General features: G+C 47.1%; 1 protein-coding gene across 7 annotated transcripts in view; it reads right to left on the bottom strand.

Moving 5' to 3' along the window:
• Nucleotides 1-27,156, bottom strand: part of hspg2 (heparan sulfate proteoglycan 2) — a 78,029-nt gene that overhangs the window by 39,067 nt on the left and 11,806 nt on the right. For 6 of the 7 annotated variants that reach the window (XM_067239858.1, XM_067239852.1, XM_067239853.1 and 3 more), the window contains exons 2-21: nt 17,705-17,834; nt 17,294-17,356; nt 8,279-8,388; nt 7,906-7,964; nt 7,621-7,793; nt 6,715-6,840; nt 6,357-6,551; nt 6,104-6,223; nt 5,829-5,960; nt 5,139-5,283; nt 4,133-4,290; nt 3,691-3,831; nt 3,190-3,353; nt 2,358-2,537; nt 1,791-1,987; nt 1,229-1,376; nt 1,002-1,129; nt 660-746; nt 491-549; nt 139-200 (exon numbers count right to left, since the gene is read on the bottom strand). In XM_067239858.1, coding sequence (XP_067095959.1) covers nt 139-200; nt 491-549; nt 660-746; nt 1,002-1,129; nt 1,229-1,376; nt 1,791-1,987; nt 2,358-2,537; nt 3,190-3,353; nt 3,691-3,831; nt 4,133-4,290; nt 5,139-5,283; nt 5,829-5,960; nt 6,104-6,223; nt 6,357-6,551; nt 6,715-6,840; nt 7,621-7,793; nt 7,906-7,964; nt 8,279-8,388; nt 17,294-17,356; nt 17,705-17,834 — 2,577 coding nt within the window. Of the gene's footprint in view, nt 1-138; nt 201-490; nt 550-659; nt 747-1,001; nt 1,130-1,228; nt 1,377-1,790; nt 1,988-2,357; nt 2,538-3,189; nt 3,354-3,690; nt 3,832-4,132; nt 4,291-5,138; nt 5,284-5,828; nt 5,961-6,103; nt 6,224-6,356; nt 6,552-6,714; nt 6,841-7,396; nt 7,436-7,620; nt 7,794-7,905; nt 7,965-8,278; nt 8,389-17,293; nt 17,357-17,704; nt 17,835-27,156 lie in introns of all 7 variants that reach the window. The other variant, XM_067239857.1, reaches the window with a different exon arrangement.

Below are 27,156 nucleotides of genomic sequence, written 5' to 3'. Positions count from 1 at the left end.
GGATACTGATGCCAGAAAGTATAAAGTCCTCTGTCAGATAAAAGATTTAGAGTATGATGTACAATGATAAACAGATTTACTACTGATTACAATAATACAGACTTCTTTCCTATTCCTGTTTTATTTGTGCTGCATTACCTTGCAGCTGCAAGGCCTGCTGTTGGAGTTGATGGTGCCTTTGTTATCACACTGTGCATTCTCTGTGAGTGGACAGGAGGAGAGATGAGGGGAAGAGAGGACATGCTGTTTGGATCAGAGCAAGGTGCACCTGGGAGGGTTTCAGCCCCTCCACATACTTGGTCAGTGACAGCATACCCTACTGTAAATCATCCAGCACCAATGTTATTCATTACACTGGGTCGAGCCTTTTTAAAAGTCCAGCCGCAGAATATGAAAGACTTCAGAATAGGTGAAACCAGCCAGGCAATACCTGTTCCTATTGAATTCGATTATAGAATGTTTGGTCGTCTGGTGGAAATAATTTACTCACGGATTACAACACATTTGCCGTTGGGCTGCAGGGGGTTGCCCTGGTAACCAGAGGCACACCTGGGGGAAGCAGGAGGCATCATGAATCAACCTTCACCTGTTAACACCACATCCTGACAGTACTCCAGAGCTTTGATGATGCAGGACAGGTTTGGAGGTCACATCCTTACTTTTCACAGCGGCGTCCTGTGTAGCCTGGTTTACAGGCGTCGCATGTAGCTTGAGAGTCATGGTCCAGGAAGCAGGTGTCAGAGAACCTTTAAACAAACACACACACACAACCCCAGCTCAACCTCATTATTAACTGCATGAGGCAGTGAGTTAATGGGTGGTGGACAGGTCAGAGGATGACCTAGCCAATGAATGAACCAGTGTTCCTTTCCTTTCCCCAGAGAGACATAAACCTACTTGAGGGAAAAAGGGTTTTCCAGTCCCCCGATGCTCTCCCTGTTTGTTTGTGTGGGTGTGTGTGTATATGAGTGTGCTGGGTGGTCACATGGGTGACCTCTTACCGGCGGGACGTCTCAGTGTATGGGCAGGGGCAGGGCTTGCAGTCGTCAGGGCGACCTCGCCTGGGGTCACCAAAATAGCCGGGTCGACATTTGTCACACTGAGGCCCTTCTGTGTTGTGTTGGCAACTCTGAGGGAGGGGAAAACCATTTAAAACCAGGACCAGTTTTTAAATGTGTTCAAATCCCGATATTGACAGGACTGCTGACTAATCAGGAACTGTGCTCACCAAACAGTGTCCGCTGATTGGGTCACAGGCACTGGCGTGTCCGTTACAGTTACAGCCAGCACACGTGCCCAGGTAGGCTCCGCCCGGTACGCGTTCAAACCCAGAGGTACACATCTCACAGGACAGGCCAGAGTAGCCAGCTGGGCACCTGGGACAGACAGAAAGACAGACAGACAGACAGAAGAGGTTAACTTTCACAAGCTCAGGTCAATCATTTACATTTACATTTAGTCATTTAGCAGACGCTCTTATCCAGAGCGACTTACAGTAAGTACAGGGACATTCCCCCGAAGCAAGTAGGGTGAAGTGCCTTGCCCAAGGACACAACGTCAGTTTGCATGACCGGGAATCGAACTGGCAACCTTCGGATTACTAGTCCGATTCCCTCACCGCTCAGCCACCTGACTCCCTGCATCAGTCATCAATCACTGCACAATCACTATCCCTGGACATTTACTCCAGGGATAGTTTAACCTTTTCCAAAAAAACATAGTCGTTGGTAGAAGGAAATACCATCTACAGCTTTTATACACCCTCGAGGGGTGTGGTTAGGACTTCTCACCTGCACTCCTCCACGTCCTTGGCAGGCCCATGGATACTGTACTCCACGGTGGTGGTGTCCATGACGACGTCGCTGAGCGCCACGCTGACCATGTGACTGTCGTACACGGTGCGGATACTGATGCTCTCCAGGTTGGCCAGGGTCATCATGAGCTCCTCACGGCTCACCTGCTGCCCGTTAGAGTGCTGCCAGTTCTCCTGCATCAGCAGCCAGGATCAGTCACCACAACACATGAGCCTTTCATCAGACGGGTATGGAAGTCGACCCTTCCCTGCTACAGTACTAGACAGCTCTGGAGGGTGGTTTATTGTCATAATCACATTAATATTATGATTTATAGTTATTGGCAATGGAATGTTTGATTTTCAGGCTTTCACAACTAGAATGTTATTCTAGTTATATTATTATAAATAGAATACATAAGATATCAAAATGGAACAATTGAACCTGCAGTAATAAACAATGTACAGTATTTAGCTAACATAACGTAGACTCATGTAAAATAAAAATAGAAAGTCAAAAAAACCCTAGCAAAGCTGGTGGAGATGTTTGGAGAGCTTCACCCACCTCAGTGAACTTGATGTCTTTCTGGTTGAGCAGCCTGGCGGGGGTGGGCCTGCCCCGGCGATACACCAGCCTGCGCCCGCTCCCCACCAGCACCACGTCAGGCTTCTCCTCAGGCTCAGACTGGCCCCGCGCCAGCGTGTAGCGCACCTTGAACTTCAACGAGCCTCCGTAGGAGTCAATCTAAACACAGATCAGTTCAGTGTCCTTACAACATGGAAAAGGTTGTAGTTTGGGACGGTGTGATATATCATTATTACGTACATTTCTCTTCTGAAAAGAGTGTAGATCTCTATGGCCAAATGCTTTACATTAATGTTACATTCCATGCAGCTAAATAGCAATAGCTAGACTAACAACATTGTACTTATAGAGGGTTTGCTTTGACTTGCTTCATTACTGTTTACACAAGAGAAATGTATGGGGGAGGTTGGGCTTTCCAGAGGTAAGTGGATGTTAACATGGATCTTTCTTTGGTTACACAACCTTCAACTGCCCCTTTACAGTATTACAATTTAATGCCTCATCGTTATTTATTTATATTTGCATTCCTTGTGGAAAATTATTAATAAGGAATCAAATACAATTACCACTACTACTCATATAACATCCACTTACCTCTTACACACCTCTAAATTCTACTAATAATAAAAGTTAAACTCTATAGCAAACTCTGAACACTACATAATGATACCAATGTACCTACACTGTTTATACTTCAGGTATTGTTTTTGTATGTAGTTACATGGTTGCATTAAAGTAAAGTTAAAATGAATTGGTCATTGGATAACTGCTATCTTAAGTGTAGTGAGGTGGTTGAGTTATAGATTATCACTTTGTTGCCCAGGAACTGTCGGGGCAGCATCCAGTAGGAGTCCAGGATGAGGAAGCGACGTGATAGGTCGACCAGCTGGAACTCCTCCATTTCTGTGTTGATAAGGAGCTGAGTGGAGGAGAGAGGAGGAGTGCCTGGTCTGGAGGGATATGTTACATTCACCCCTGGATGAGAGAGAAAGATTATTATTTTTACGACTTCACAAAGCCTCACTTAAGACTTTCCTCAGGTCAGTACCATGAAAACAGACAATAAATAAATAAATAAAATAAACTCCACAGTAAAGAAAACTGGAAAGAAAGAAAAATATAGAGGGGGGGGCATTCAGTGTACAAGTAATGACCTCCAAATCAGATATGTGATTCATCTGCAACCCGTTCACTTCAGTGTTAAAGCTCAAGAGGTCATTAGGTGGGTAAACCCTCTTCAAAGAGCTTGTTTAGCCGAAGTGGTCCTTCATCATAATCCTATCAGGGTCTCAGGCCTCAGTGGCCTCCCTACCTTTGAAGTCGTCCTCATCAGTGAAGCGCAGGTGGATCTGATTCCGGTAGCGGCCTGTGCTCTGGCAGGTCTTGGTGATGCCGGCGCAGAAGCAGGACATGCAGCGGCCCTCCACTCTGAAGTGGCCCGCTGGACAGTTGTCTGGCAACGAGTACAGAGAAGATGACGAAACTGACGACGTAGGACGACGGGACACGTGCACAACGAACAGAGACACACATTTAGGGGATCTCAACGACGCACTCTGGCTCAATGCTGGGCCAGATGTCTTTCCTGTCGACGTCGGCTCAACAGGAAAAAGACTCCTGCCCATATGTTCTCCTCTACTGTGGAATGTATAAGCATGAGGCAGCAAGGCAGTGTAAAGAACTAGTCTGTGACTAGCCATTGGTGGCAGCTGTGTGGCCTGATGCCCATGCGGCACGTGGCAGGGCTACAGTACCTCCGTTGGGGACCTGGGTGAGGCTCAGCACGCCATCAGGGATGCCAAAGACAAGGCCCTTGGCGTTGATGGCCTCGCAGGTGTACGCCCCCTGGTCCGCCTCCTTCACGTCGCGGATGATCAGGGTGCCACGGCCGTTCTCACTGATCATGTTGATTCTGGGGGACACAGAGGAGGGACTGTGGGCTTGCGTCTACAGAGAGACTGCAGAAAAGCTGGCCAGTGGCTGGATCGCTTCAATACATTGCTTTCGGTGGACTAGTACAGCATATCCCACTGTACATAAGGGGGCTACACAGCTCTTCTCTCATCTGACCCAGTTCTACTGAGTTTCTGTCTATTCTGCCTACTCATGGATGCCTTTTAAGAGAGGCAGTATGGAAAGTACAAATGTATGTCAGAAGGGTGCTTACTGAATGTGATGCTACTTAGTTTTTACTGTCATTTTTCATTACAACATAACTTTTCGATGTGGCAACCTATCCAAATAAATGATAAAAGGCAGAGGTCAGGCACCATTAAGAATGACTGTCACACAGCACTGCAAACAAGGCTAAGTCAAGTTTGCAGAGCTATTCTGAATAATTAAAGTCAGACCTGATTGAAACATGACGCATTTCCAAATGCATTTCCAATGCGGCTCAGCTATCTGGGCTCACTAAGAAAATCTGAAACTACTACGCATGACGATTTCATTTTGAGGGATGCCAAGATTGGAAAGCTGACAAATCCACACACGTTTCGAAATCTTCAGGGTCTGTTTCCAATCAATTACATTACAAGACTCCTTTTCACACAATGGAAAAGTCATATCCACTTTCCAGAACAATCCATGCAGTTCCACAATTTGTTCCCAAAATGACATACAGTACTCCCCTTTCAATCATGCTTGGATGTTCCTTTAAGATGCATCACAATATGAATTCCACGCTTTAGAAATGAGCCTGGGGTTGTGGGTGATAATGGAGATAATGGAGGGGGGGGGGTAATCTAGAAGAGAACCTACCTGCCACTGACAGGGATATGCCCCCAGTTGAGTCTCCAGGTGATAATGGGAGTGGGCACACCCACAGCTGTGCAGGTGAAGGTCACCGTCTTCCCCCGCACTGCCTGAATGGACTCTTCCGGAGGGCTGGTCACTGTGGGAGGAGCTTGAAAGGAAAGAAGAAAACACGTGAAAGTCATGAACTTTACTCACATGAAATAATGAGCAGTGTGACACATGACACACACACTGTACACAGACAAACACACACACACACACTCAAACAAGTTTCCACATTTTAAAAGGGCAGTATGTGACTGGTACTTAGTGTCTCAATGTAAGTCAAAGAGTCCCATAGTCAAAGGGAATGGGAGTCTTTGCCATGGATGGACAATCCTTCAGTTCTCTGGACTTGGACACACCACAAAAGCTCTGTGTCTCCCACTCAGCCCATGTGAAAGGAGGCCAGAGCAACTGCAAATTAGTCACACGGTTTTAAGGGACTTTAAGGGTGACTATTCAGGAGAGGCACAGAAGCAGATAGAGAAAAGCAGGCACAGACGATGTGTGTGTGTGTGCATGTGTGTGTGTGTGCATGTGTGTGTGTGTGCATGTGTGTGTGTGTGTGTGTGTGTGTGAGAGTAGGTGGGAATGTGTCCGTGTAGAGGAGAAGGTCATGGTGGTGTCATGGTCCGCATGGCAGGGACTTACTGCAGCCATACTCGTCCGAGCGGTCGGGGCAGTCTGGTTCCTCGTCACACTGGTAGCTGGCAGGGATGCAGGTCCGGTCACTGATGCACACAAACTGCTCGGGGGCACACGTGTCACCGGGACCCTTGGTGGCTGCAGGGTCCAGAGGGAGAGGCACATGTAGGGTTACTGACAACGTCTGACTTCCATGTTCGAAAGAGGTTTTCTCCAGTCTATTTTGGCTGGTGGGATGGGATGATGGTCCAGGGGACGAGATGGAGTAGCGTGGGACTCACGGCAGTCTGTCTCATCGGAGTTGTCCTCGCAGTCGTTGTCCCCGTCACAGCGCCACAGCTTCAGGGCACAGCGGCCGTTCTTACACTTAAACTCATTGGGCTCACAGGGAGAGGGGGTGCCTGTAGAGACAGATGCTCCATTCTCAGATGAGGTGTGTGTGCGAGAGTGTGCGTGTGTGCGCAATTGTGGGTGGTGTTTGTGTGCGTCCTTTTGTATGTGCGTGTGTGTGTACGGTGTGTGTGCGCTGCTCACCACATCGGATCTCATCGCTGCCGTCGGCGCAGTCCCTCTCTCCGTCACACAGGTAGTCTCTTGGGATGCACTCGCCGTTCTGGCAGGTGGCCTGGTCCGCCCTGCAGGGGCCAGGCGGGGAGGGGGGGCGCGGGAGCTTCTTGGTGGTGGTGATGGCGGGAGGGGTGGGCGTGGCCGCACCAGGGCGTTTATTATCTAGAAACACAGTGGACCGTTAGACATCTCACACACACCGCGTATCTCCACATACACCTCACACCACCCAGGACGTGCTCGACACCGTGCTTGAGCCGAGCCGGGCGTGTCGCGCGGCTACTGTGTGACGACGCCGGACATTCCACAGCCCCATGCCACTCACCGCAATACAGCTCGTCACTCATGTCCCTGCAGTCGGGTCTGTTGTCACACAGGTACTCCAGACGGATGCACTCTCCGCTACGGCACGCGTGCTCGTCCGGCGTGCAGGGTCGGGGGTCGGGGGGCACTGGGGGAGATGCGGGGGAGGGGGGTCAGGGGTCATGCAAGGCTACAGCCACTATGTGAAACTGCTGGAGCCTGGTTGTTTTGGGATGACTGTGTTGGAGTATTGTTACTAATCCTGGGAACAGCTTACTGTTACACCCTTCCTTTGAAGATTCCTATTGTATGCTATCAGCATTGTTGCTTCGACATCCCTCGACACTTTGACCCTGACCGTTGGACGCGTACATGTTGATTTCTTTGACCGAAGCCAAGTCTTGCATCGCGGCCATGTATAAAAGAGCGCTGACATCCCAAGCTGGCTATAGGAGCAGACTGCAGTGTAACATGCCATGCAAAGACCTTTCCATTCCTACAGGTGCCCGAATGCGACGACCACTCAACAGGCTTCCATGCATTTACATTCCTCAGACTGCATGATCCAGCTAACACACGTCCATAGAGGTCATCGTCATCATCGTCATCATCACCAGTAGCATTCTACAGGTGCAGCAGTGACAGCTACGCCAGTCTGAAAGTCTCCATGCAACAGGCATGGCATGACATGGCCCAGTACAAACCTGGCACTGCTAAGGGCTCCACTGGGGGCAGAGCTTGGGCTAAAAAACCAGAGAGACACGTTAAGAGCAGCACCCGGGCCTTCTTCCCTCTCACATTCCAGCCCTTCAGGCGGCCGCACGACTCCCCTGTCGAGCCCCTAGCCTCCCTGGAAACCTCCGTCAGAGCATGAGCAAAGGACCAATGAAAGCAGTGGCGAGGAGGGGTCAGGTGACCATCCCGTTACCTTCTCCGAGGCGCCTGAATTGGAAGCCCTGGACGGAGGTGACGTAGGAGGCGATGGCGCCCTCCTTGACGGTGGAGTACAGCACGTTGCGGATCTGCCCGTGGTTGAGGTTGTGTTCGGAGCCCACGTCCAGCTCCACGAACACGTCCACGCCATCCTCACGCACCATCTTCCTGTTTCCACCACGGAACCACATGGGCAGGTTATAGAGGGAAGACTCTGAAGGCAACTGTTACTAACTCTTCATCGCCAACACGAGAACATAAGTTAAGAGATATGGCTTACTTGATGAGGACCACACTGACTGTCTGGATGCCATTGATCTTGTTGTACTCTGACTCCAACTGTAGGGAAAATGCACGAGTAGAAACATACGGCAGGTTATTCATTCCTGTCCTGCACTACCTGTCTGACTTCAACTATAAACTGTGTTGACCACTTGAGTGCTGTCTTCCATGTGAAGTGCAGTACCACTGCTGACAGGGATGTGGACAGACAGAGAGCAGGGGATGCCGGGAGGTAGGTCAGGTCATTGAGCATTCATTGGTTGAAGCGAATGTCAGTCAATTTGAGGGGTGATAAGGCGGGTTTCATCAGACTGTGCAGGTTACCTTCCTGGTGTGTGTCCAGGTAGGACACCCCGCTGAGGTAAACCTACCGTGTCCACCACCGCGTCCGAGATCTCCTGGAAGGCTGCTGAGTAGATGTCATCCAACTCAGGACCGTACACTATGGAGTCAGTGAAGTTCACCAGAGCTCTGTAGTAAACTGGAATCCCAGAGAGATGGAGAGAGGGGGAGGGGAGAAAGATACAGAGAGAGAGTTAACTTGAGCAGAACTGTTTCAGAATGACAGAGAACCACAATGTCAACATGCATTTGTCTCTGTGCTAAAGATATTGTAATTTGAAAGGTACTTTCTGTATTCCTTTGTGGTCAACTTGTTAAAAATGAATTGAGCTAAGGATAATGTTTTGAGAATAATTCCCCTCGAGCAAGCTTTTGGTTTGAATGTTTGGGAAAGAGAATCAATGTGCATTACTGTGGTTAAGATTGGAGCCACATACAAATGACAGGGTCTATTTCCATATCACACTTGTGGTAAGGTCTGAACTCAAACTGAAGTTTACCAAGCTGCCCCACAGACACACTGCTAACACACATATATAATGCAAGTTGCTTACTCATCCCCCTGTACACACACACATACGCACACACACCACATACACATACACACATACTGAGGCTACATCTGTAGACTTAATAGCCTGACCTGGAAATCGGTTGGTATTAGTATGCAGTTATGGATGTTATACAAACATATGCATGTTCACAGAAACAAATCCCAAATGTATGTTATAATAATAATATTGATCCCAGGTCATTTGATTTCTTGACCTATAGATTTCAGAGTGAGCCACTCCAAGCTAGGCAGCAGCCTTTAAATAGCCCTGGCCCTGAGGGAGCCCCATCTCACCCTGCTGCCAACACCTTGTTGAGAGGGGTTTGTCAGCCTCAGATCGAGGGTCTGGGCTTAGGGAGGAAGTCAATATTTGCTCTTTTTCTTGCAGTCAGTTACCACTTGCCATGACTATCCTGAGGAGTTTTATGTAGGCATACCCTGGGGCCTCTGGGTCACACCAACACACACACACACACACACACACACACACACACACAATGGACACATAAATACTGTACACGCAACACACAGTACACACACACACACACACATACTGTACACACACAAACACATTTCCCTCGACTCCTTTCTTCATGTTCCCTTTCTCTCCCCTCGATAATTACATACCAGCAGACGTGTGCATGATGACAGCGTGCATTTATCATGCAGCCTTGGGAGTCCTGCTTCATTAAAAGCTGAGTACAGTGTGCTTTGCACACAAGCTGCTGTGTGCTCATTGTGTTGGGAAACTTGCAGGGGTCATGAGGGGGTGGGTCAAACTGTACAATTGGCAGCAATACTTAGCCTGGTGGGCAGCTGCCTTTACAAGCAGTTTCCACTTTACCAACCCGATTGGACCAAGGCCCTGGTGCCTCCAAGACACTCATGCACTCATTTCTGCTGAGGGAAAGCCTCATTTGTTGCAGATTAAACTGAATGTCAGGTAAAACCAGCTCCCTGAGCAGGGTGTGTACAGAACAGGACCAGACAGGACAGGAGAGTCCAGCATACCCTGGCTGTCTGTTCCTCTGCAGGCCGTGTCAGGCTCTGCAGGGGTGCCGTACAGCCCTGCCGGAAAAACAGGCAGGCAGAAGAGGACAGCCAAGATCAAAGAGGCTCATCAAAGCGCCTCATTTGACCCGTGGCTAATCAAATCACTTCAGAGGGCGCTTGCCACCGAGAGGGCGAGCAGCGGCCAGCGACCTAGTCTCCTCTGAGCTTCTCTGCTCTGACAGCGCGGCAGGGCGGGCGCAGGCCCGACACTGTTATTCAGGATCCTTTGATTACTGCGCCGGGTTGTGGACCGCTGCTAACGAGGGCCGACCTGCATTCTCCTGAACGTCACTCACTCCTTCTGTTGCCATGAGGGGAAATCCCCCGCCAGGCACCACCAAGGGCGATGAAACTGTGAGAGTGGGGAGAGAGAAAAATGGAAGCCTGGAAAACACAGCATTCCAAACTCTTAATTCACAAACTTATTTAGCTATTAAAGCTACGCGGCAGAACTGTGGTGGCTTTGTAAGACGGGCCCCCTCTGAACACACAGAGGCCTGTGCAGGAAACAAAGAGCTGATTGAGCCGGGGGAAGCAGAGCAGGGTAGAGCCGAGAGTGGGCTAGGGCAGAGCAGCTCTGACCCAGCCTGGTCTTTACAGCTCAGTCGATTCTGCCTCGACCTTCAACCCCAGACCATCGCCTTTGGCACCAAATCAGCACAGCTTGAGGGCGTGGTAGAGGGAACGAAAGAGCGAGACGGAGGGGTGACCGAGAGAGACAGAGAGAGCGGGAGGGAGAGAACAAGGTAACACTCATACCCATCCCTCCAGGGAGCCTCCCGATATGAGACCCTCTCTCTCCTCCTGGCACCCCGCTCTCTCTCCCTCTCAGGCTGAGAGGCTGAAGGGTGTGGGGGCCCGCTTTCTCAGCTTGGGCTTTTATAGAGCGGGACCCCTGCTACTTAACCCTGCTGCTGGTGGCCAGCCAATACAGTCTGCCTCTCACTGTTGAGCCCCTGGGAAAGACTTCTGGCCCCTATATTAATGGAGCCTCTTTTGTGTTCTCTGCAAGCACATAAAGTCAATGTCAAAGTGACATGAGCATGTGTCAGAACACTTCGATTCTGTTATGGCCATGATCGTGATGGCTGTTATCCTTTCCTACAGTTATTCCCAGTCTCTGTGTAGGCCCAGAACATGAAAATAACCACAAGCTTGTAAGGTGTGATGGGAAATAAATAGTATTTGTTGCTAGATATTCCTCAGGGCAGATTCCACACAAACATCCACAGCAAAGACAGCAAATGCATGTTCTGTTTAGCCGTTATTAGATGGAAATGCTAGTGTTGTCTTGAGGGAAGGAATTACATCTATTACACCATGGAACAAGCCCATCATTTTCCATTGGCATAAAAAACACACTGCTGCCTGCAGGCCACAAGGGAAAACCTGACAAGCTGACTAACTCCAACACTTCACGCCCCGCTGCAGTCTAAGGAGTCAGAGTGAACGAGCAGAGTGCCTGACTGCAGAGTCTGCCAGGGTGTTGGATGAGTAAGATGACCAGCATGAATAGCGGGTGGAGCAGAGGACTTACTGTAGTCTGGCTGGTCTGAGCTCTGTATCTCCCCCAGATATGGAGGTCCCAGCGGGTCGGCTATGGCTAGAGGCAGAGGCAGGGGTAGGGGCAAGGGCAGGGAAGGATGTGGGGGCGGTGTGGAGGCCAGGAGGATAAATGTAGGGGCCAAGGGTCGGGGGTCAAACAAGAAAAGTGCGACACATTTGGGGCGAAGGAATAAGTTAGCCAGAGCAGGTGCAGAGCAGTTAAATACCCAGGAGAGCAGGAGGAAGCAGGAAGGAGAAAGAGAAAAGAGAAAGTGATTAGAAAGACAAGTAGGTAAAGAATACGTAAGAAGAAACAGGTCCATGGAGAAAGAAAAAGGTCCGCTAGTTCAGTAAAACCACTTCAGCCATAAAAAAAAACAGTAAAAACATTGACTGCAATATACAGTAGGTACATACCAATATCATATATCTGTTATTTGACACTGATGACGTCCATCCAAGGAACTTGCAAAGTGCCTAGGCCAGTATCTGATAACTAATTGGGTCTGACAGGCACACATGACAGTCTCACTGCCTGGCTCTGACGTGCCACAGAGGATGAAGAGTCAGGAGTTATCTCTTAGGATTGATCTCATTATGTGAGGGGGGCAAGGAGGATATCCTTCAGACCCAGCACACTTCCACCTCTCTCCTCTCCACAGAATTTCTGGGAGAGATCCACCCTTTACAAGCAGCGGCTTAGGAGCGTCATCTGGGGAGGAGGAGCTTCCTGTTTTGCCAAAGAATGGAAAACCTTAAGATGAGAGTTCCACTATGTGTCACAGATGCATATATACTGAAGTGCATTGTATTGGCAGAGCAATCAATGGTCTGTTTCTCTAGTCAGATGACTCATTTTTTCCCCCCCCATTTCCTTGGTTACAGTATTGAGCATGAAATGTAGGGTTACGAGCTTATAAGACACTATTTCAGGTCACACATTTCACAGCACCATGCCTATTCTGCTCTGTATGAGTTACTACATTTAAGCTATTTACGGTCTCCAGTGTTGGAACAAACAGAAAAGCTGCAGTCTCCAGTGCTAGTCCAAGCCAGAACACTAAACATCCAACAACTCCTATATAATCAAGAGTCTGCAGGCTCCAGCTGTTTTCCAGCTGCACACACATAGACATAGACCCATCTCAGCTGACGCTGCAGCGTGGCTGTAGCACATGTCTGTACAGACTCCTTCATGCTCCCCTCTCTGCATCGGTGCAAGGAAGAAGACTCTGTTTACATGGGTGTTTAAACAGCCAGTAAACTGACATTTTGGGGTCTTCGGAAGTGATTACTGCAGCTCCTCCCAACAATAAAAGGTCCCTAAAGTAGCACTGAAGTTGAACATTTCCGGTCAGAAAACTGAAAACAGGGACACACAAAACAGGCCTTCTCCCTGGCCAATCTGTGTGTCCTTCTAGAATGGTGACCCAACCTAATTAGTGTTAATGAAGCATCCGCAGCTTCAAAGGCTTCGGGGATGTTGTGATCCTTGTCAGCATCAAACTGCCATTAAAGAGAGAGAAAAAAGCTTTAGTTTGAGGTCATTGCAGTTCACAGGCCATGGACAGGGACAAAGTATTTACGGTCCCAATGATTCAGAGGGACAGAAGCTGACCACGGCAACTGTCCTCTTACTGTGACGTCCAACAAGTTATGACTATCATTTTGGGAGTCTATTCTTTCAGAAAATCAAGCTGTTAACTTTTGAAACGTCATGAGAGAGATTAGTATCTTAATGCACCCTCCCAAGTGTGCTATAGGAAGCCCTATAGACACAATCAAAACAAGCTCTGATCCGGTGTGGGACAATAGAGTATAGTATACACGTGCAAAAGTGAACAATACATATGAATTTACACGTTAGCATGTCGACCTACTCATTCTTGCTGACTAACAGATCAACTTGAGCATTTAGTCATCGAACCCTGTTTTTGGACCATGCCAAATGAAAAGAGTCCTTTGAAACATTAGCTTTCTCTGTTTAGTGTGACTAGGCTCTTTTGCCTGACGAGAAGGGGGATAATTAAGTTCTCCAAGGCAACGACTTTGTTATTGGCATAACAGAGAGTAACAACATGGAGCCAGGGAGAACAGCTGAAATCAATGAGGAAGACCATGAACCATGGTCTTCAATTTTGTAGAGTGGCCTGTGAACTATATTCTGTTTAACCTTACCTGGACCCATGTCCTTTCCTTAATAAAAATGTTTGTTTTCTCCTTATGTCGTTCTCTGAGGTATTTTTACTCATCTCATAACCTCCCTCTCCTCCCTTCCTTCATCATACACTGTCTTCTACCCCGTCGTTACCCTAAACTATACCCCCCAACCCGTCAGTGACGCTGACGTCTCAATGTACGACCACCTCTGAGAAGACTGGCGTACAACAACAACAGAGGCAAACCAAAATAACTGCAGCTGTTGCAACTTGTCCCTTTGCCCCAGTGGAACTATCTAAGAGTCTTCTGACTGACACCCACTAACACTGACACACAGATCCCACCAACTGTCTTACCTAGGAGAAAGGCAGCAGTCCTGGGTGGCCTGGCTATTACCCCTCCAAACCTGCTCCAAACCACCCCCAACACGCCCCACAAACACACCCCCTCCACCAAACTGCCCCACAACTCCCTTAGAGAGGGTCTATTACACTGATGTATCATCAGCATCTGTTTCAACATCTGTTCTGACAGGCTGGTGGAAGATCCAGAATTGGAATTGTTCATTGCAATAGAGACCCCAAATAATTCACCTGATCCAGGGCAGTTATAGCATGCACATGCTATGGGTTTGTAACAGCCTTGTACTTTTCAAGTCAGACACTGATAAGAGTATGAAAATAGGAGTTATGTTTAATGAAAGATAGAGATGAGGTTAACACAAGCAGTTCTTTTCATCCTAAACAACGATGACCCTGGTGTTTAAACAAACTGCACAAAGACTAAACAGCGCTAGCAATCCTCAGGAGGAAGATCAGCGTCTAAACTGCTTTTTTTGTCTGAAAATGACATTACATTGATATGATTAATGAAGCAGAGTAACAAAAATGTCTGGCTATGGTGATTTTCTAAATCAAACAGATGTGTTTATTCTAAGACAGATAGTTGAATTGTCAAATTTAATTCCAACCCAGATATGATCAAATTTCAACCAATTTAGGTCAAAATGATCTTCAATAAAAAGCCTTCAACTAAGGAACAATGTATCTGTAGACATTAATTCTCAAGCCTAAAATCCTAAATTAGTACTGAGAAAAGGAACCAGACTTGACCCCAGTTCCTCAGAGACCACATTACCAGAACGAGCAGGACATGATAACCTTTGTTTCTGTGGTTTCTAAACAAAGTGTCCAATACCCATGGTGTTCTGGGAATGTCTGCAAAGGGGCCTATGAAATAGGGGGAATTCTGAGAGATGAGAGGCCGGCTGGAAGATGTCTCCCACACAGATCTTGGAGGTCAAGAGAGGAGGTGAAGGGGACATGGGAGGGTCCTGTTGGACACAGCCTACCACTCTGCAAGGAAGATTACAGCCTGTGATTGCATGGCCCTTCAAACAATGGACAAGAGAGGATGAAAATAGACTCCCCTTCGAAAACATTTACGACTCATCAACGCCTAATGTTTTTCACAGCTTCAAATGTCAGTCCCATGGACCAGCTGAAATCTTTAACCTACAGCACGTAGCATCACAACAGGATATGAGTCATAGTGCAGCAGTGGTTCCTACTTTCATCCAAGGGGGATTTGCAGGGAAGGAAGGCGAGAAAGCCCGTCTGGGAAACCCTAAAGACGGACAACCTCAGCAATGTTCAGTCTCCTCCAAGTCAGGAAACCAGGGTTCCTTCCCAAGCAGTTTGGGAAATCTAAATATGGAGGTGGGAATCTTAGTCCACTCCACCCCAGCAAGTGTCAAGCATACGGCTTCAAACTTGAACAGATTACATTTGCTGTATACTAGACAAATGGACATTTAATCACAAAGTTGACTTTGTAATCATGGATGAATCAACTTGTAATGGTTATATTAGAACGCTATTTTAGCCAATTCAAGAAAATGTTGTTGCAATTTGTAGATTATTTTGTAACTGGGCATGAGGAACACTGGATGCAGTGTCTCTTTCAAATCTGTGCTGACCTTCAGGTTGTTGAACCTGGATGATCCAAACCTCTCAGCAGGACTTGGCTCCTGCTGAGAGTCCTCCAAACATAAGACTAGCCCCATGTAGAGTGTTCTACATTGTTGTTGGAGGTTTAAAAACAGCACCATAGCATTATCTGGAAATCACAGTACTCTCATGGCCTCATTTGATTTCATAGCGTTGTTCTTGTGCAGTAAAGTTAACTTGGGTTAAACACCTGTTTAGTCATGGTTATTTGCAGCATTCAATCCCAACGTCCTTTAGTAAAGACGGTAGCTGTACATATCCACCCAGGCCTCAGCTGGGCTATTTCTGTAGGAAGAGCACATGCTATGCCCGTGGTCCAGCTCTGATGTCAGCCTGCAATGTTGCTACAAAAACAATTATTCCCCAATGATGTAATGAGCTACACTCGCCTGCTAGTCTGCACTCCTCTGGAACCCAGGACAAACCAGGAGGCAACGACTCAACGGACTAATCTTCCGACAGATGAAACCGTTTGTTGAGACCTAGTAGTTACCACTGACCTAGGCTATGGATTGGTCAGTGGTGTGGATAAGAAGGTTTACATGGGGATGTTTTCTGGATCGCCTGAATCCGGAAGGAACATGAGAACACCGTGCTCATCTCTGAATCCATGTGCCACGAGCATCAAATGTGCCCTCTAGAAGCCACTGGAATGACCTTAGCAATCAGATACACGGAAACATTCACACAGCTCCAAACTACAGCAAGTGTCTTGCCTCAGCCCCGGTGATATCTTGACATAATTTCTAGATGATCTGATCGTAGTCGAGTTGAAAACAAAGATGCTTCTGATCGTTTGGATGCCTGGTTGGAAACAGCCCTTAATGGCTTGGTTCAGGAGCATACACAAGCACAAAACAAAGAGCTCCCATATCCAGCCGTCCATGGCTGAAGAGGGAGCTCTCTAAAGGGTGGAGGAACAAGCTATAACAGGAGAGAGGTTCAGGGCCAGGTATAGTGGCATGACTAACACATAGAAGACCGGCTCAGTCACACCACTCAAAGCTTAGCAAGACATTCTCACCTCTTCTATAAAAGGTTGTGGCACATATTTCACAGATAGCATGGTTTCCTTATGTATTAACCCAGTAAAGATGTATCTTTTGTATCTAAAAGAAATTGCATGTACAACATCTCGAAGAGGCTGGCATAAAATCAGAGGGACAGGATATTGGGGAATGGAATGCAAAACTAAGGTTTTTTTGCCATGTCTGCTGCAGCTTTTATTGTTTATCTTCTATTTCATGCGTGATATTGTGTTTTCACCTCTACCACTGAATGAAAGGAAGAAAGATGATGTTTACATCTAGCAGACAAATCTGAGAGGCTGTGTTATGACCAGCTTCACCACTGGGACGAGAGGGGAGGCAGGATGTGAGGGCGACATCATTCAAAGTCAGACAGACATCTAACCCAGTCTACATTCATATACTCACACACACTGGAAGTCAGGATCAAAGTTGCGGAAGATAAAGAGTGCCTCAGAGAGACTTGAGTGATCTCTCCTTCAGATCAACAAAATGGTGCCCTCATAAAGTGGTCTCAACAGGCAAGCAATGAAATCCAATTAAAGTGGTTTGGCAGAATACAGAGCTGAGGGGGTTTAACGTGTCTTATTTCTATAAATAGCTTAAATATCATATTTGAATCGGTCCATTTACAGGTCGCGGCTGAAACAAGGCCAGGCAGGTAATGTGCTAGACAGGGACTGTCTTTGGTCTTACCCGTCGTATCTGAGACCAGCGTCGGCCATGGCGTGCTTCCATCCTCCTCTCCACTGGGCAGATCTAAGAACAGCAGACATGCAGAGGTGTGGTCAGTCTGTTGCCTGGCGCAAGCCTCACTGATTCACTCATCACTCATTTGCACAGAGAGGTGAATGGGTTCAGTGACATGGGAACCTATGGATTCGTTGTGTGCTGATTGTGGAAAGAATAGGTAAAACCTTTTGTTTGGCACCAGTCACACCCTTGAGCAATGTTTACATTTTTCACATACCTAATGTGGGGCGCTGTTCAGGGGCGCCATGTATAGATACAGATATCTATAGACCAGCCCTTTGTACTGCTTTGAATAACTGTCTTAGCGTCTGAAGGACATTTCTATTGTGCCTCTATCAAGATTGTCCTTCCTACCTCCAGAAGCTTCGTCGGCAGCAAAGTCCTCATCATCGTCCAGGAAGCGCTTTGACCTCTGGACTGTCTTCTCTGCCTCCAGGTCCTCAGGAAGAGGCACCTCCCCCCATACCTTGGAGCCCTGGGCCACCTGCAAACAACACATGCACAGCAAGATTTATAGGTGTTGACTTCTCTTCTAAGCAAGGCTACACCTAGTCCAATGGGGCCCCAAAGAGCAAAGCAAAACACAACCTGAAACTGGCCCCTGCTTCACACAGGAAATGGGGCATTGTGATTTGTTTACTTGGACATGAATTATCTATGCAGCCTGTCACCAGGCAGAAGTGCATATGTCTGAGCTTGTTTAAAACACCACCATGACCAATTATAAAATGAGAGGGTGCAACAGATGGAGGTTACAGATTTAGGTCATTTTACAATAAATCATGCATGCACGTGTTCTAAGTATGTTCATATTATTTTACAAAGTGAATGAAATATCGCTCACGTCATAGAACAACATGACCTTGATGCATTCCTGCACACTCAGCCATAGCAAGTATGTGAAGACAATGCAGTGTGCATTTGCGGTTAACACCAGAACGTTAAGATGACACAAATCTGTATAAGTATGCTCAAACCCCCGTCCCTCCAGGCAAACACAGTCGACAGAATACCACAATTACAGTCCAGCTCCTTGCAGAGGGATAAACAAACACTTTATCATGGAAAGATTAGGTCACCTCCTGAGATAATAAAAACATCCGCACAGCAGCCACACAAAGGGCTTGTGTCAAAAAATCCGGCGGTGATCATGTCAATCCTCACGTTAAATGAAGAGAGGAGCAGAGTAACTGCAGTATGTACGGGCCCCAGGCAATCTGTTACATTCTTTACTTGACCAGGTAGGGGAAGAGATGGGAACACACTCCTTTTTACGTCATTTTCTTTTTTTTCTTCTTTTCCTTACTGCACCTGACAATCTTATATGACACAGGCCAAATGGATTGTGTGTGTGCGGGGGGGTGGGCGGGATTATTGCTCTTCTCACATCAATAACCCGGTTAGAGAGTCCTGTAAAATGATTTTTGGTGGATAATCCCTAACCACCCTTCCCATCACATGATAGGGGACTGCAGCCTCTCATCTAGGAGGAAGAACAGTGTTAACCCGTGCATTAAATAATCTCACGCAAGACAGAAGAGCATTGCCACCTGGTCTGATATCTGATCATCTTGATAACGTCTGCGGTACCACCCAAAGCACTCATCCCTCCTCCCACATACTCTACTCCCATCTGTGTTAGAATACCTACCCCCCCCCCCCCCCTAGGGGCTAACCTCTGTCTGGTCCTCCTCTACTCCCTGCCCAAACTACAGCTTTTTGTCTGCATTTTTCCCTGGTAGCATGCCAACCATGGCATTTCCAGTCGGGCATGGCATGCCAGTTCCCATTTCCACCGGACTCCATCATGGCAGAGAATCCCATTTAAATGGCTCCAACTAATAAATAACTTGATCTCTCCCCCAAATCCTCTCTCCCCTGACTGAACACCACTAGATCAACAATCCCGGGCCTTTTTCAAAAGGAAAACGCTGACTTGCCAAATTGTTTTGACTGGAGTCAACCAGCCAACTGTTGGTGTGATCATCTCCTGCTTCCCACTCCCTTGGGATGGGGTCCTCTTCTCTGGACACAACTTTGCCATCCTGGCAAAAACATTACCCATAGAGCCCACAGGCTTGAGATGCCCATGATGAGAAACATGTCTATAAAACGTTCTAATGAAAGGTTCTTCATCAGACCACGACGAGCCTGAGGTCGCAATCTAGGAGACAGTTATTGACCAGATAAGATCTTTTTTCAGTAGTGCGGATAATAGCTAAAGTGACCTTTGTATGTCGATCTGGAAGTTGGGCCATGTCCACTATTTCAGCTATGCCTTGCCTGACATTGAGTTCTCGGCAATTCCTTACTGCTCCCTCAACGCCCTAGGGACTTGCTCGCCCCCACGCCAAAATGCATTCTACCCTGGTGGAAACCCAGTTTTGAATCAATTTGCTCACAATGCCTTGTTTACCTAACCCTAGAATGTTAAGAGGAAATTAGACAAAAAAGGACAGCAGATTACTGTATTCCAAGGGTATTATCCAACAGGTGAAACCACACAAAAGCTGCAGGACATCCTTCAAGTTTATCCAGCTGCTGTTTTTCCTGGGTCAAGGAGAGATTCCAACGCTATCCTCCGTGGGTAACCAATGAGAAGCAGGGCCTGAAGGAAGAGGAAAGGCTGACCCCACCCAGCCACAGTCCCTGGAGAGGACAGTCTGACACAACCATCAGCTGTCCTCCATGTCTGCTGCCGTCATCACAGCCCCCCCCCCCCCATCCACACAGATGTGTGCCCATGAGAGAGATCATAGACACACACACAAACACACACACACTTAAACAAAGCACTCTGATATTCCCATTCCGTCCCACAGTGACAGCCGGGGTCTGTCAGGAAACCGTGAGAAGACTTTCTCAAGGATTCATTCCACCCACCCCCCCAATAAGCCCGGCCATGCAGCTGCCTGACAATCTGTGAGAACGTCTTCAAGACCCGGCGAACATCTCACTGAAAATACACACTCTACTACATCCAATATCTTGCAGGACATCTTTTTCATGTAAATAATTCCTCAACAAACTGTTTCAGTTGAACGCTCTCCTGAGTGAGCCCATCTTTGATGTGTCCAGATGGTGGAGAGGGCGTGATAGCGCGCACAAACGCAGGGCCCAACTTTTTCCCTCTCACAGTCTTTATGTGAACAATATCTCCTTAGTCTTTAGGCTGCACATAGTTCTAAAAGGCACCGGAATGTAAACTGTAGAGCATTAAGTGGATACAAGCTTGGCACATACTCTTCCCTGCCAATAGCCTTCAGAACCACCAACCACCCGGCAGTACCAGGCACTAGAGACTCCCTGACCCCTGCCGCACTCCTATCTGTGGGGCACAACTTGGAGTGTAAGCAGGCCTGCTTTATCCCAGCTCAATTAAAATAGATAATCATACACACACACACACACACTCTCACTTACAACAGAACAACCCAACAGCACCAACCTCTTTGCGACAGCTTGAGGGGATATATCGTATGTCTAGGTGATGACAGATGTTAAAAATTGAAAAAAGAAGAGAATGCCTATTTTTCCACACCTAATTGTCACACATCATCTGTAGGAGACAGAGACGTCGTCCTGAGTTTGAAATAAATGGGATGACAACAGTACCGGATTAGCGCCGGCGTGTGTGCGCACGTGCATGTGACTTTCCTGTGTTTGTTTAACCCCTTGAACGAAGTGGTGGGGGAATTGACAAACTGCCACTTCTGACACTAAACCTTCATTTGAGCCCCTGTTGGATAAAGAGTGTGATGAGTGAGGCCCTCCTGCTCACAGTGGTTCCCTGCCTGCCGTTTACACAGTTTAATCCTGGGTGACGGGTCCGAAGGAAGCAAGCATGCACTCGTCACTCAACAGCAACACAGACTCCGGGACTCACAGGACACCCTGAACCCCAAAACGTTCCATTTTGGAACCGCGGAAAGAACTCGAGGGGGTTGAGGGAAAGAGTGAGGAGCGAGAGCCTGGCCCCTCTGACCGCATCCTCCCCACGTCTACTCTGCCCCCCCCCCCCCCCCCCCCCCCCCCCGCCCCCACCCCCCCACCACCCCCCCAGGTCAGCCATTCTCTCCCTCCCACATGTGGATCATGCCAGGCATTTTACAATAAGTCCAGACTCCCACAGGCATTCCACAGTCCCACAGCCGTTGTGCTTCCTGCCGGAGCCCCGTCCACGTGAACTGCATGTGCAAGGTGGTGCAGCCACGTCCAGCCACGTCCAGCCACAGGGCTGAAGTCCACAATGTGCTTCACATTAAATCTCCTTAACGAGCAATTGCGAGAGCAAGAAGGAAGGCTCTGGAACGCAAACTCATCTCACTCTCCGTCTGACAAACGTACTTCAAACAATGTGTTTGAAGGAGTTAAATGAGCCAATGCTATGGAAAGGGGCAATATATGCCCAGAGAACAGCTTTTCAAAATGTGAAAAAAGGAAGCACGCTATTAGCTTTCCAGGGCCACTGTTTAATACGCTGGTCTGCTGGTTACATTTTGCATTGATATGCAGCATTTTCATATCCACAAGCTCTGACTGAGATGAGAAGTGAATTCAATCACTGTTGTTTTCTCGCATGGCAAGCCAGACATCCTCTGTCTTCTTTCTCTTCACAGCATCTCCCCTTCCCTCTTTCCGGCTCCTTCCCTCTGAGGCAGGCCGGTACCTCTCCACCAGGCAGTGCCTCCGACCTCACAGAGAAAAGCCTGCTGAGCCCAGCACAACATAGTACATCCTAGCACACCCTAACACAGCCCAGTACATCCTAACACAGCCCAGTGCTTCCTAACACAGCCCAGTACATCCTAACACAACATAACACGGACCAGTACAGTACAGACAAATCTAACTCAACTTAACTCTGCACAAGACAAACTTACACAACTCAGCACAATCAAGCCTAGCACAGTACAATACCCACAGTCCAAAGCCCAGACCAGACCCACACAGACTAGCATAGCTTTACACAGACTAGTACAGCACACCCTCCTCAAACACTCCTCTCCTTTTACACCACGCTTCTTGCTTAGCAAAGCATGTCAAAAGAAACGTCTAACTTGTGTGGACTTGCATGTGGGGCAGCTAGGTGAGGAGAGAAAGGAGATGTCCAAAACCCACAATTAGAGAGAGGGCGTGATTACGAAGAAAGAAAAAAATGTAGGTTGTCTTTGGTGAGCTTTTCTCCTTTCCCCAGAGACAAAAGGAACAGTGGAACTAACTGATAGGAGGGATGACATGTGAACATGTACACACACGTCTGTAGTCTCAGACACATCCACCAGCTCCTTCGACCATACAGAAAACAGACAATGCAAGAGGTACCCTACACATGACATTAATCAGCATATGTAGGTTAGTAATTGTACTGCAACTTTTCAGTCATTTTGATCTTAATCCCAAGAAACCTTTGTGAAATAAACATTTGAGCTTTTGCAGCAATATTGGTTGTGAATCCAAATTAGTGGTAAGTTGTAAGACAAGTAGCTTTTTTTCATGTTAATAGTAAATGTCACTATCGTATATTCTGCCTTGCTAGTGTGAGGAAGTCACAGGGGACTATTTGCAGTCAAAGGTTAGCAAGCCTGGCGACAGGGGGCCCAGACAGCGGTGAGCTCTGCTGAATATAAGGTTGTGAAACTAAACACCCCTGGCTGACACCACCCAAAATAAAATATCTAAATCAAAGGAGGAGGCCATTCAACACAAGGTGGCTTGAAGAATGTCAGTGGCAAATGTAAACAATGCAAAGAACTCTACCTATCCATACCTTAAGACTTTTGAAAAGTTTGATAGGTTTCAACACTTAAACGGTTCTCTCTCACACCTCAACAACTCCACTCCCTGCAACCAACACCACAGTAGGACTCCCCCTCAGACCTCCCCCTCCCTCTGCATGGACCACCTAGGTCTGCCTGGTACATCTACCCCATGCTGCCACCCCCCACCAACACACACACACACTCTTGTTTACACATGTACACTGTCAAAACAAGCAATCAGAAGACACACACATCAGTCCTCTGTCGCAGTCTGGAAGGAAGCCTTCGGTTTTAACAAGACTCTTGTCTGTGGCCAATATAACTACAGCAGTCTTATTTCCACAAGGTAGGCAAAAGAGAAGACAGGTCATAACCAATTCACTCTACCTGACCAACAACAAAACACAAAACCAAACATTTAAATAAGGGCCTCACATTCAGTCGCGCAGAGATGCATCAAATAAACAAACATGCTGAAGCGTTTTATACTGCTATAAATTGCCCTCTGTTTCCGGTGATTCCAGTTGCGACTTGGGAGAGTGACCTGCCCTGAGGAGAAGACTGCAAGCAGCTCCAGTTCCCCCAGACGACAGCTGAGCAGCAAGGTGCTGAGACTGGTGGCAGCTCGCAGTGGAAGAGCCACGCATGTGTATTTATAACAGACAGGGCCCCCGGACCGCAGTATGGAGTCATACTAGTATGGAAGCCCCCTTCCCCTGGATAACTCTGCCTGCCTGCCGGGATTAATGTACAAGACCTGAGGCTGTGAGGTACAGGAACACCTCGTGTGAGAGGCTGACAGTGACGGGTGATCGGATCTAAGTTATCAAAAATAAATTCCAGGGTTAGACATCCTTTTACAGCAAAGGCAGAACCATTGAAAGTCCTTCAAATGCATAACTAACAACTGACATTCATAGTCAAAACCATAATAACATTATGGCTTATTTGTTTTAATGCTGACTGAATTACGCTAAGTTCAGTAACATCCCAGTAGGACACTGACAGAGTGACAGGAGTTGTACAGCTGAGACTAAAGAGGCCAGGAGTTAGGAGGGAAGCTCCTGCAGCTATCGGATGCCTCTGACAAAGCTCTGGTTTCCCACAGCGGACCAGGCAGCAGCAAAGTTACCTTTAACCTCCACCCTGACTCTCATTCTCGCCTCAGGACCAGCTAATCTGACACCACCTGTTTCGTTGGCCCCAGCCCACAATGTCAGTCCCACCAACAGGCAAGATAAAGCACAGCTAACTGACATCCCCCTCCGTATTATGCTGGATTAATGTCACATTCCACTCTGCAGAAGGCATAAAAAAGGAGGAAGAGGGAAAAGACAAGCCTATGACATCAGTGGGAAAATAAGCAGCAGTGTTGTTTCGAAGAGCAGGGGCACTATCTGCCTAAAACTATGAGATCACGACTCTCGAAAACAGCAAGTGTGAACGCCTTCCAGAGGACAGGCCTCCGAGCCATGGTCATTATGTGCTTTGAAGCAACTTTCGACAAATTCCCAAGGTCATGCTAGTTGGGAAGGCAATCTCATAATTAACTGGGATTTGGCCGGGGACCATGGTGACGTTTTTGGAACGCCAAACAGCTTCAATATGCCGAGCATCTCCCACCACTAGATAAAGCTCTTTGTTTGGTAACCTGAGATGTTTTCTTTCAGCATGGAACAGCCCAACAAAACCTCCTGCTAACAAAGATGCAGCCTTTGTAGGCCTGCCATCTGCACTTCACTTACACTGTGCCAAGTTCATTTAAGGGCAGAATAAATAAAGTCAAATCTAAAGACTGTATCTTTTTATTGTCGTAAGGACAGCTGTCACTGTCAATTTCATACTCCAAGACTTTGTAGTATAACATATGACCAGGTTAACCAAATAAGTTATTGACCAGATGTTTCAATGTAACAAAGTTATAAAGTGACACAGGGCCTATGGTCTATAATATGTGGACAGTATCATCAAAGTGAGGTACCAAGGGATTAAGCTGAATCCACTTTTCAAAGTTCTGTACCTCCCTCCACAATGGAAATTACCTGACAGCTGTTTTCTTTACCCTGCACACCATGGGAAAGACTTAACTGGAAGGAGGGAGACAAGATGACTGGGGAGGGAAATGAGACCTGGCCAGACTTCACACACACCAAATAACCATGACATGGGGGTAAGGTCATCTTTTATTACAAACACCTGAGAGGTTTAAGAGAGTCTGGGCCTCAATCATCAATAACTAGCAAGGATTAGGTCTAGTTCAATTAAAGAAAAATGGCCTCAAATAACTATACCCACCCACATTTAGCACATGAATTAGCAGTCATAAGGGACTATAGTCAGTCATACAGTTTGGTGGTCGAGTTCAGAGGCGCCCCACTGTTGTCATCTGAGACTTCTGTGTTGGTTCAGTGTTGGTGATAGGCACCTCTTTGGCAAAGGGCCTACATAGGGTCACCACATGCCGAAGGTGTCATTTGATTATTTCCTTTCACTTGTGATTTGTAGTCCTGCTGTTAAGTACTCAAATTTCAGCCCTGTAATCGAATTATAGAGATTTCACAGGTCAGAGCCACCTCCATCTCTTTCAATTGGAAACCGTAGTAAGGTCTTTAAATAGTCATGCTATCTTAAGTAAGAAACACCAAGAGTTCCTGAGGGTCAACACAAGAGATTGCTAAGGGACTGGTTTGGAACAACATTGTAGGTACATAGGAGTTGCTCTGCAATTAAAGAGTATTAAGTCTTAGCGGAGGAGGATACTACAAAAGTGTATAACAGTATGGGGGTGAGGAGTAAGAGGTGAGTGGATATTGTAAAGGGGCAGTTGAAGGTTGTGTTACAAAAACAAGATAAAAAAACATTTACTTACCCCTGGAAACCCCCATCTACCCCAGACAATAACTTGTCCCACTAAACCATAATAAAGTCTTTAACCCCAGTTCCTATGTAATTACAATTATGTTTATTTAAGCATTGCTATATAGTTACATGTTATTTAACATAACCTTAACTTTGCCTGAAATACAAATGATGTATTGATCTGAAGTACGCTCAATTTCCCTGAAATATGTCAAAACTTTTCAGACTTAATAACAGAAGGCTATCTATGCTTATCCAAATGAACACACACAAATCTTGAAAAAATCTGTCCGGGGCCTGATTCCAAGGGTCCATTCAGGAAGAATGAAAGGTAGTAGTGCAGGTGAACTTTTAAAACCCTGACAGTGCCCAGCCCTGCTGACCTTCTCCCAGTCACACGCCAGGACAGCTACGGGGAGGACTGAGGTGGAATTCTTGGGGGAGATAAAAATACCTCTGAGGCTGTGTAGCTGCAGGTGTTATTACACCCAACTTCAGAGCCCCTTGGGCAAGAATGGGAGGCAACTCAGGGGTTAAAGAGCCCAGGGGGCCCTTACAGCCCTCCGCAGCAGTTCAAGTACCTTTTAAGAATAGTAGGAGTGGTTTGTTTTTCTTTAACTAAGCTTTTCTGAACTACAAAAGGCATGGCCTAAAAGACGAGTGACAGTACTAAGACAGTATTTTCAGAGGTATTTTGATTGTTACAGGATCCAGGTTGTTTCATCCATACTTCTGTATTTCTAACAAAAACAGTACAATGGGTATATCTGTGCACGGCAAATCTCATAATCCACAATCAAACTGGACAGGTTAAAAACTTGAGAATATGTTCGCTTTCTCCTAAGTTGGTAATGTCAAACTTCATTCCAAAGAAAAAACGGAAAAAATACAAAGAAAACCTGAAGCATAGACAGTTGTACTCTATTCAACCTGACACAACATGCCAGTGTGTGTGTCTATATGGCTGTCTTTACAGGTGCCTGAATTCAGTTACATATTCAAAGATGCTTTTATTAAAACCTCACTGCAGCCTGCTCCTTGAAAACATTTCCAGATTTAGCGTAATCAGTGCATAATACAGGACGCAGTCAACACACTGCTCCTCGTCTCCTCACACCTCACCATGGGGTCACCACTGGCTGAAACTCTATAAACACCGAAGAAGGACAGGGTTCAGAATTAGGG

The sequence above is a fragment of the Osmerus mordax genome, chromosome 7, assembly GCF_038355195.1.
Source record: "Osmerus mordax isolate fOsmMor3 chromosome 7, fOsmMor3.pri, whole genome shotgun sequence".
NCBI lineage: Eukaryota > Metazoa > Chordata > Actinopteri > Osmeriformes > Osmeridae > Osmerus > Osmerus mordax.
This window is presented reverse-complemented; position numbering and strand designations above follow the sequence as displayed.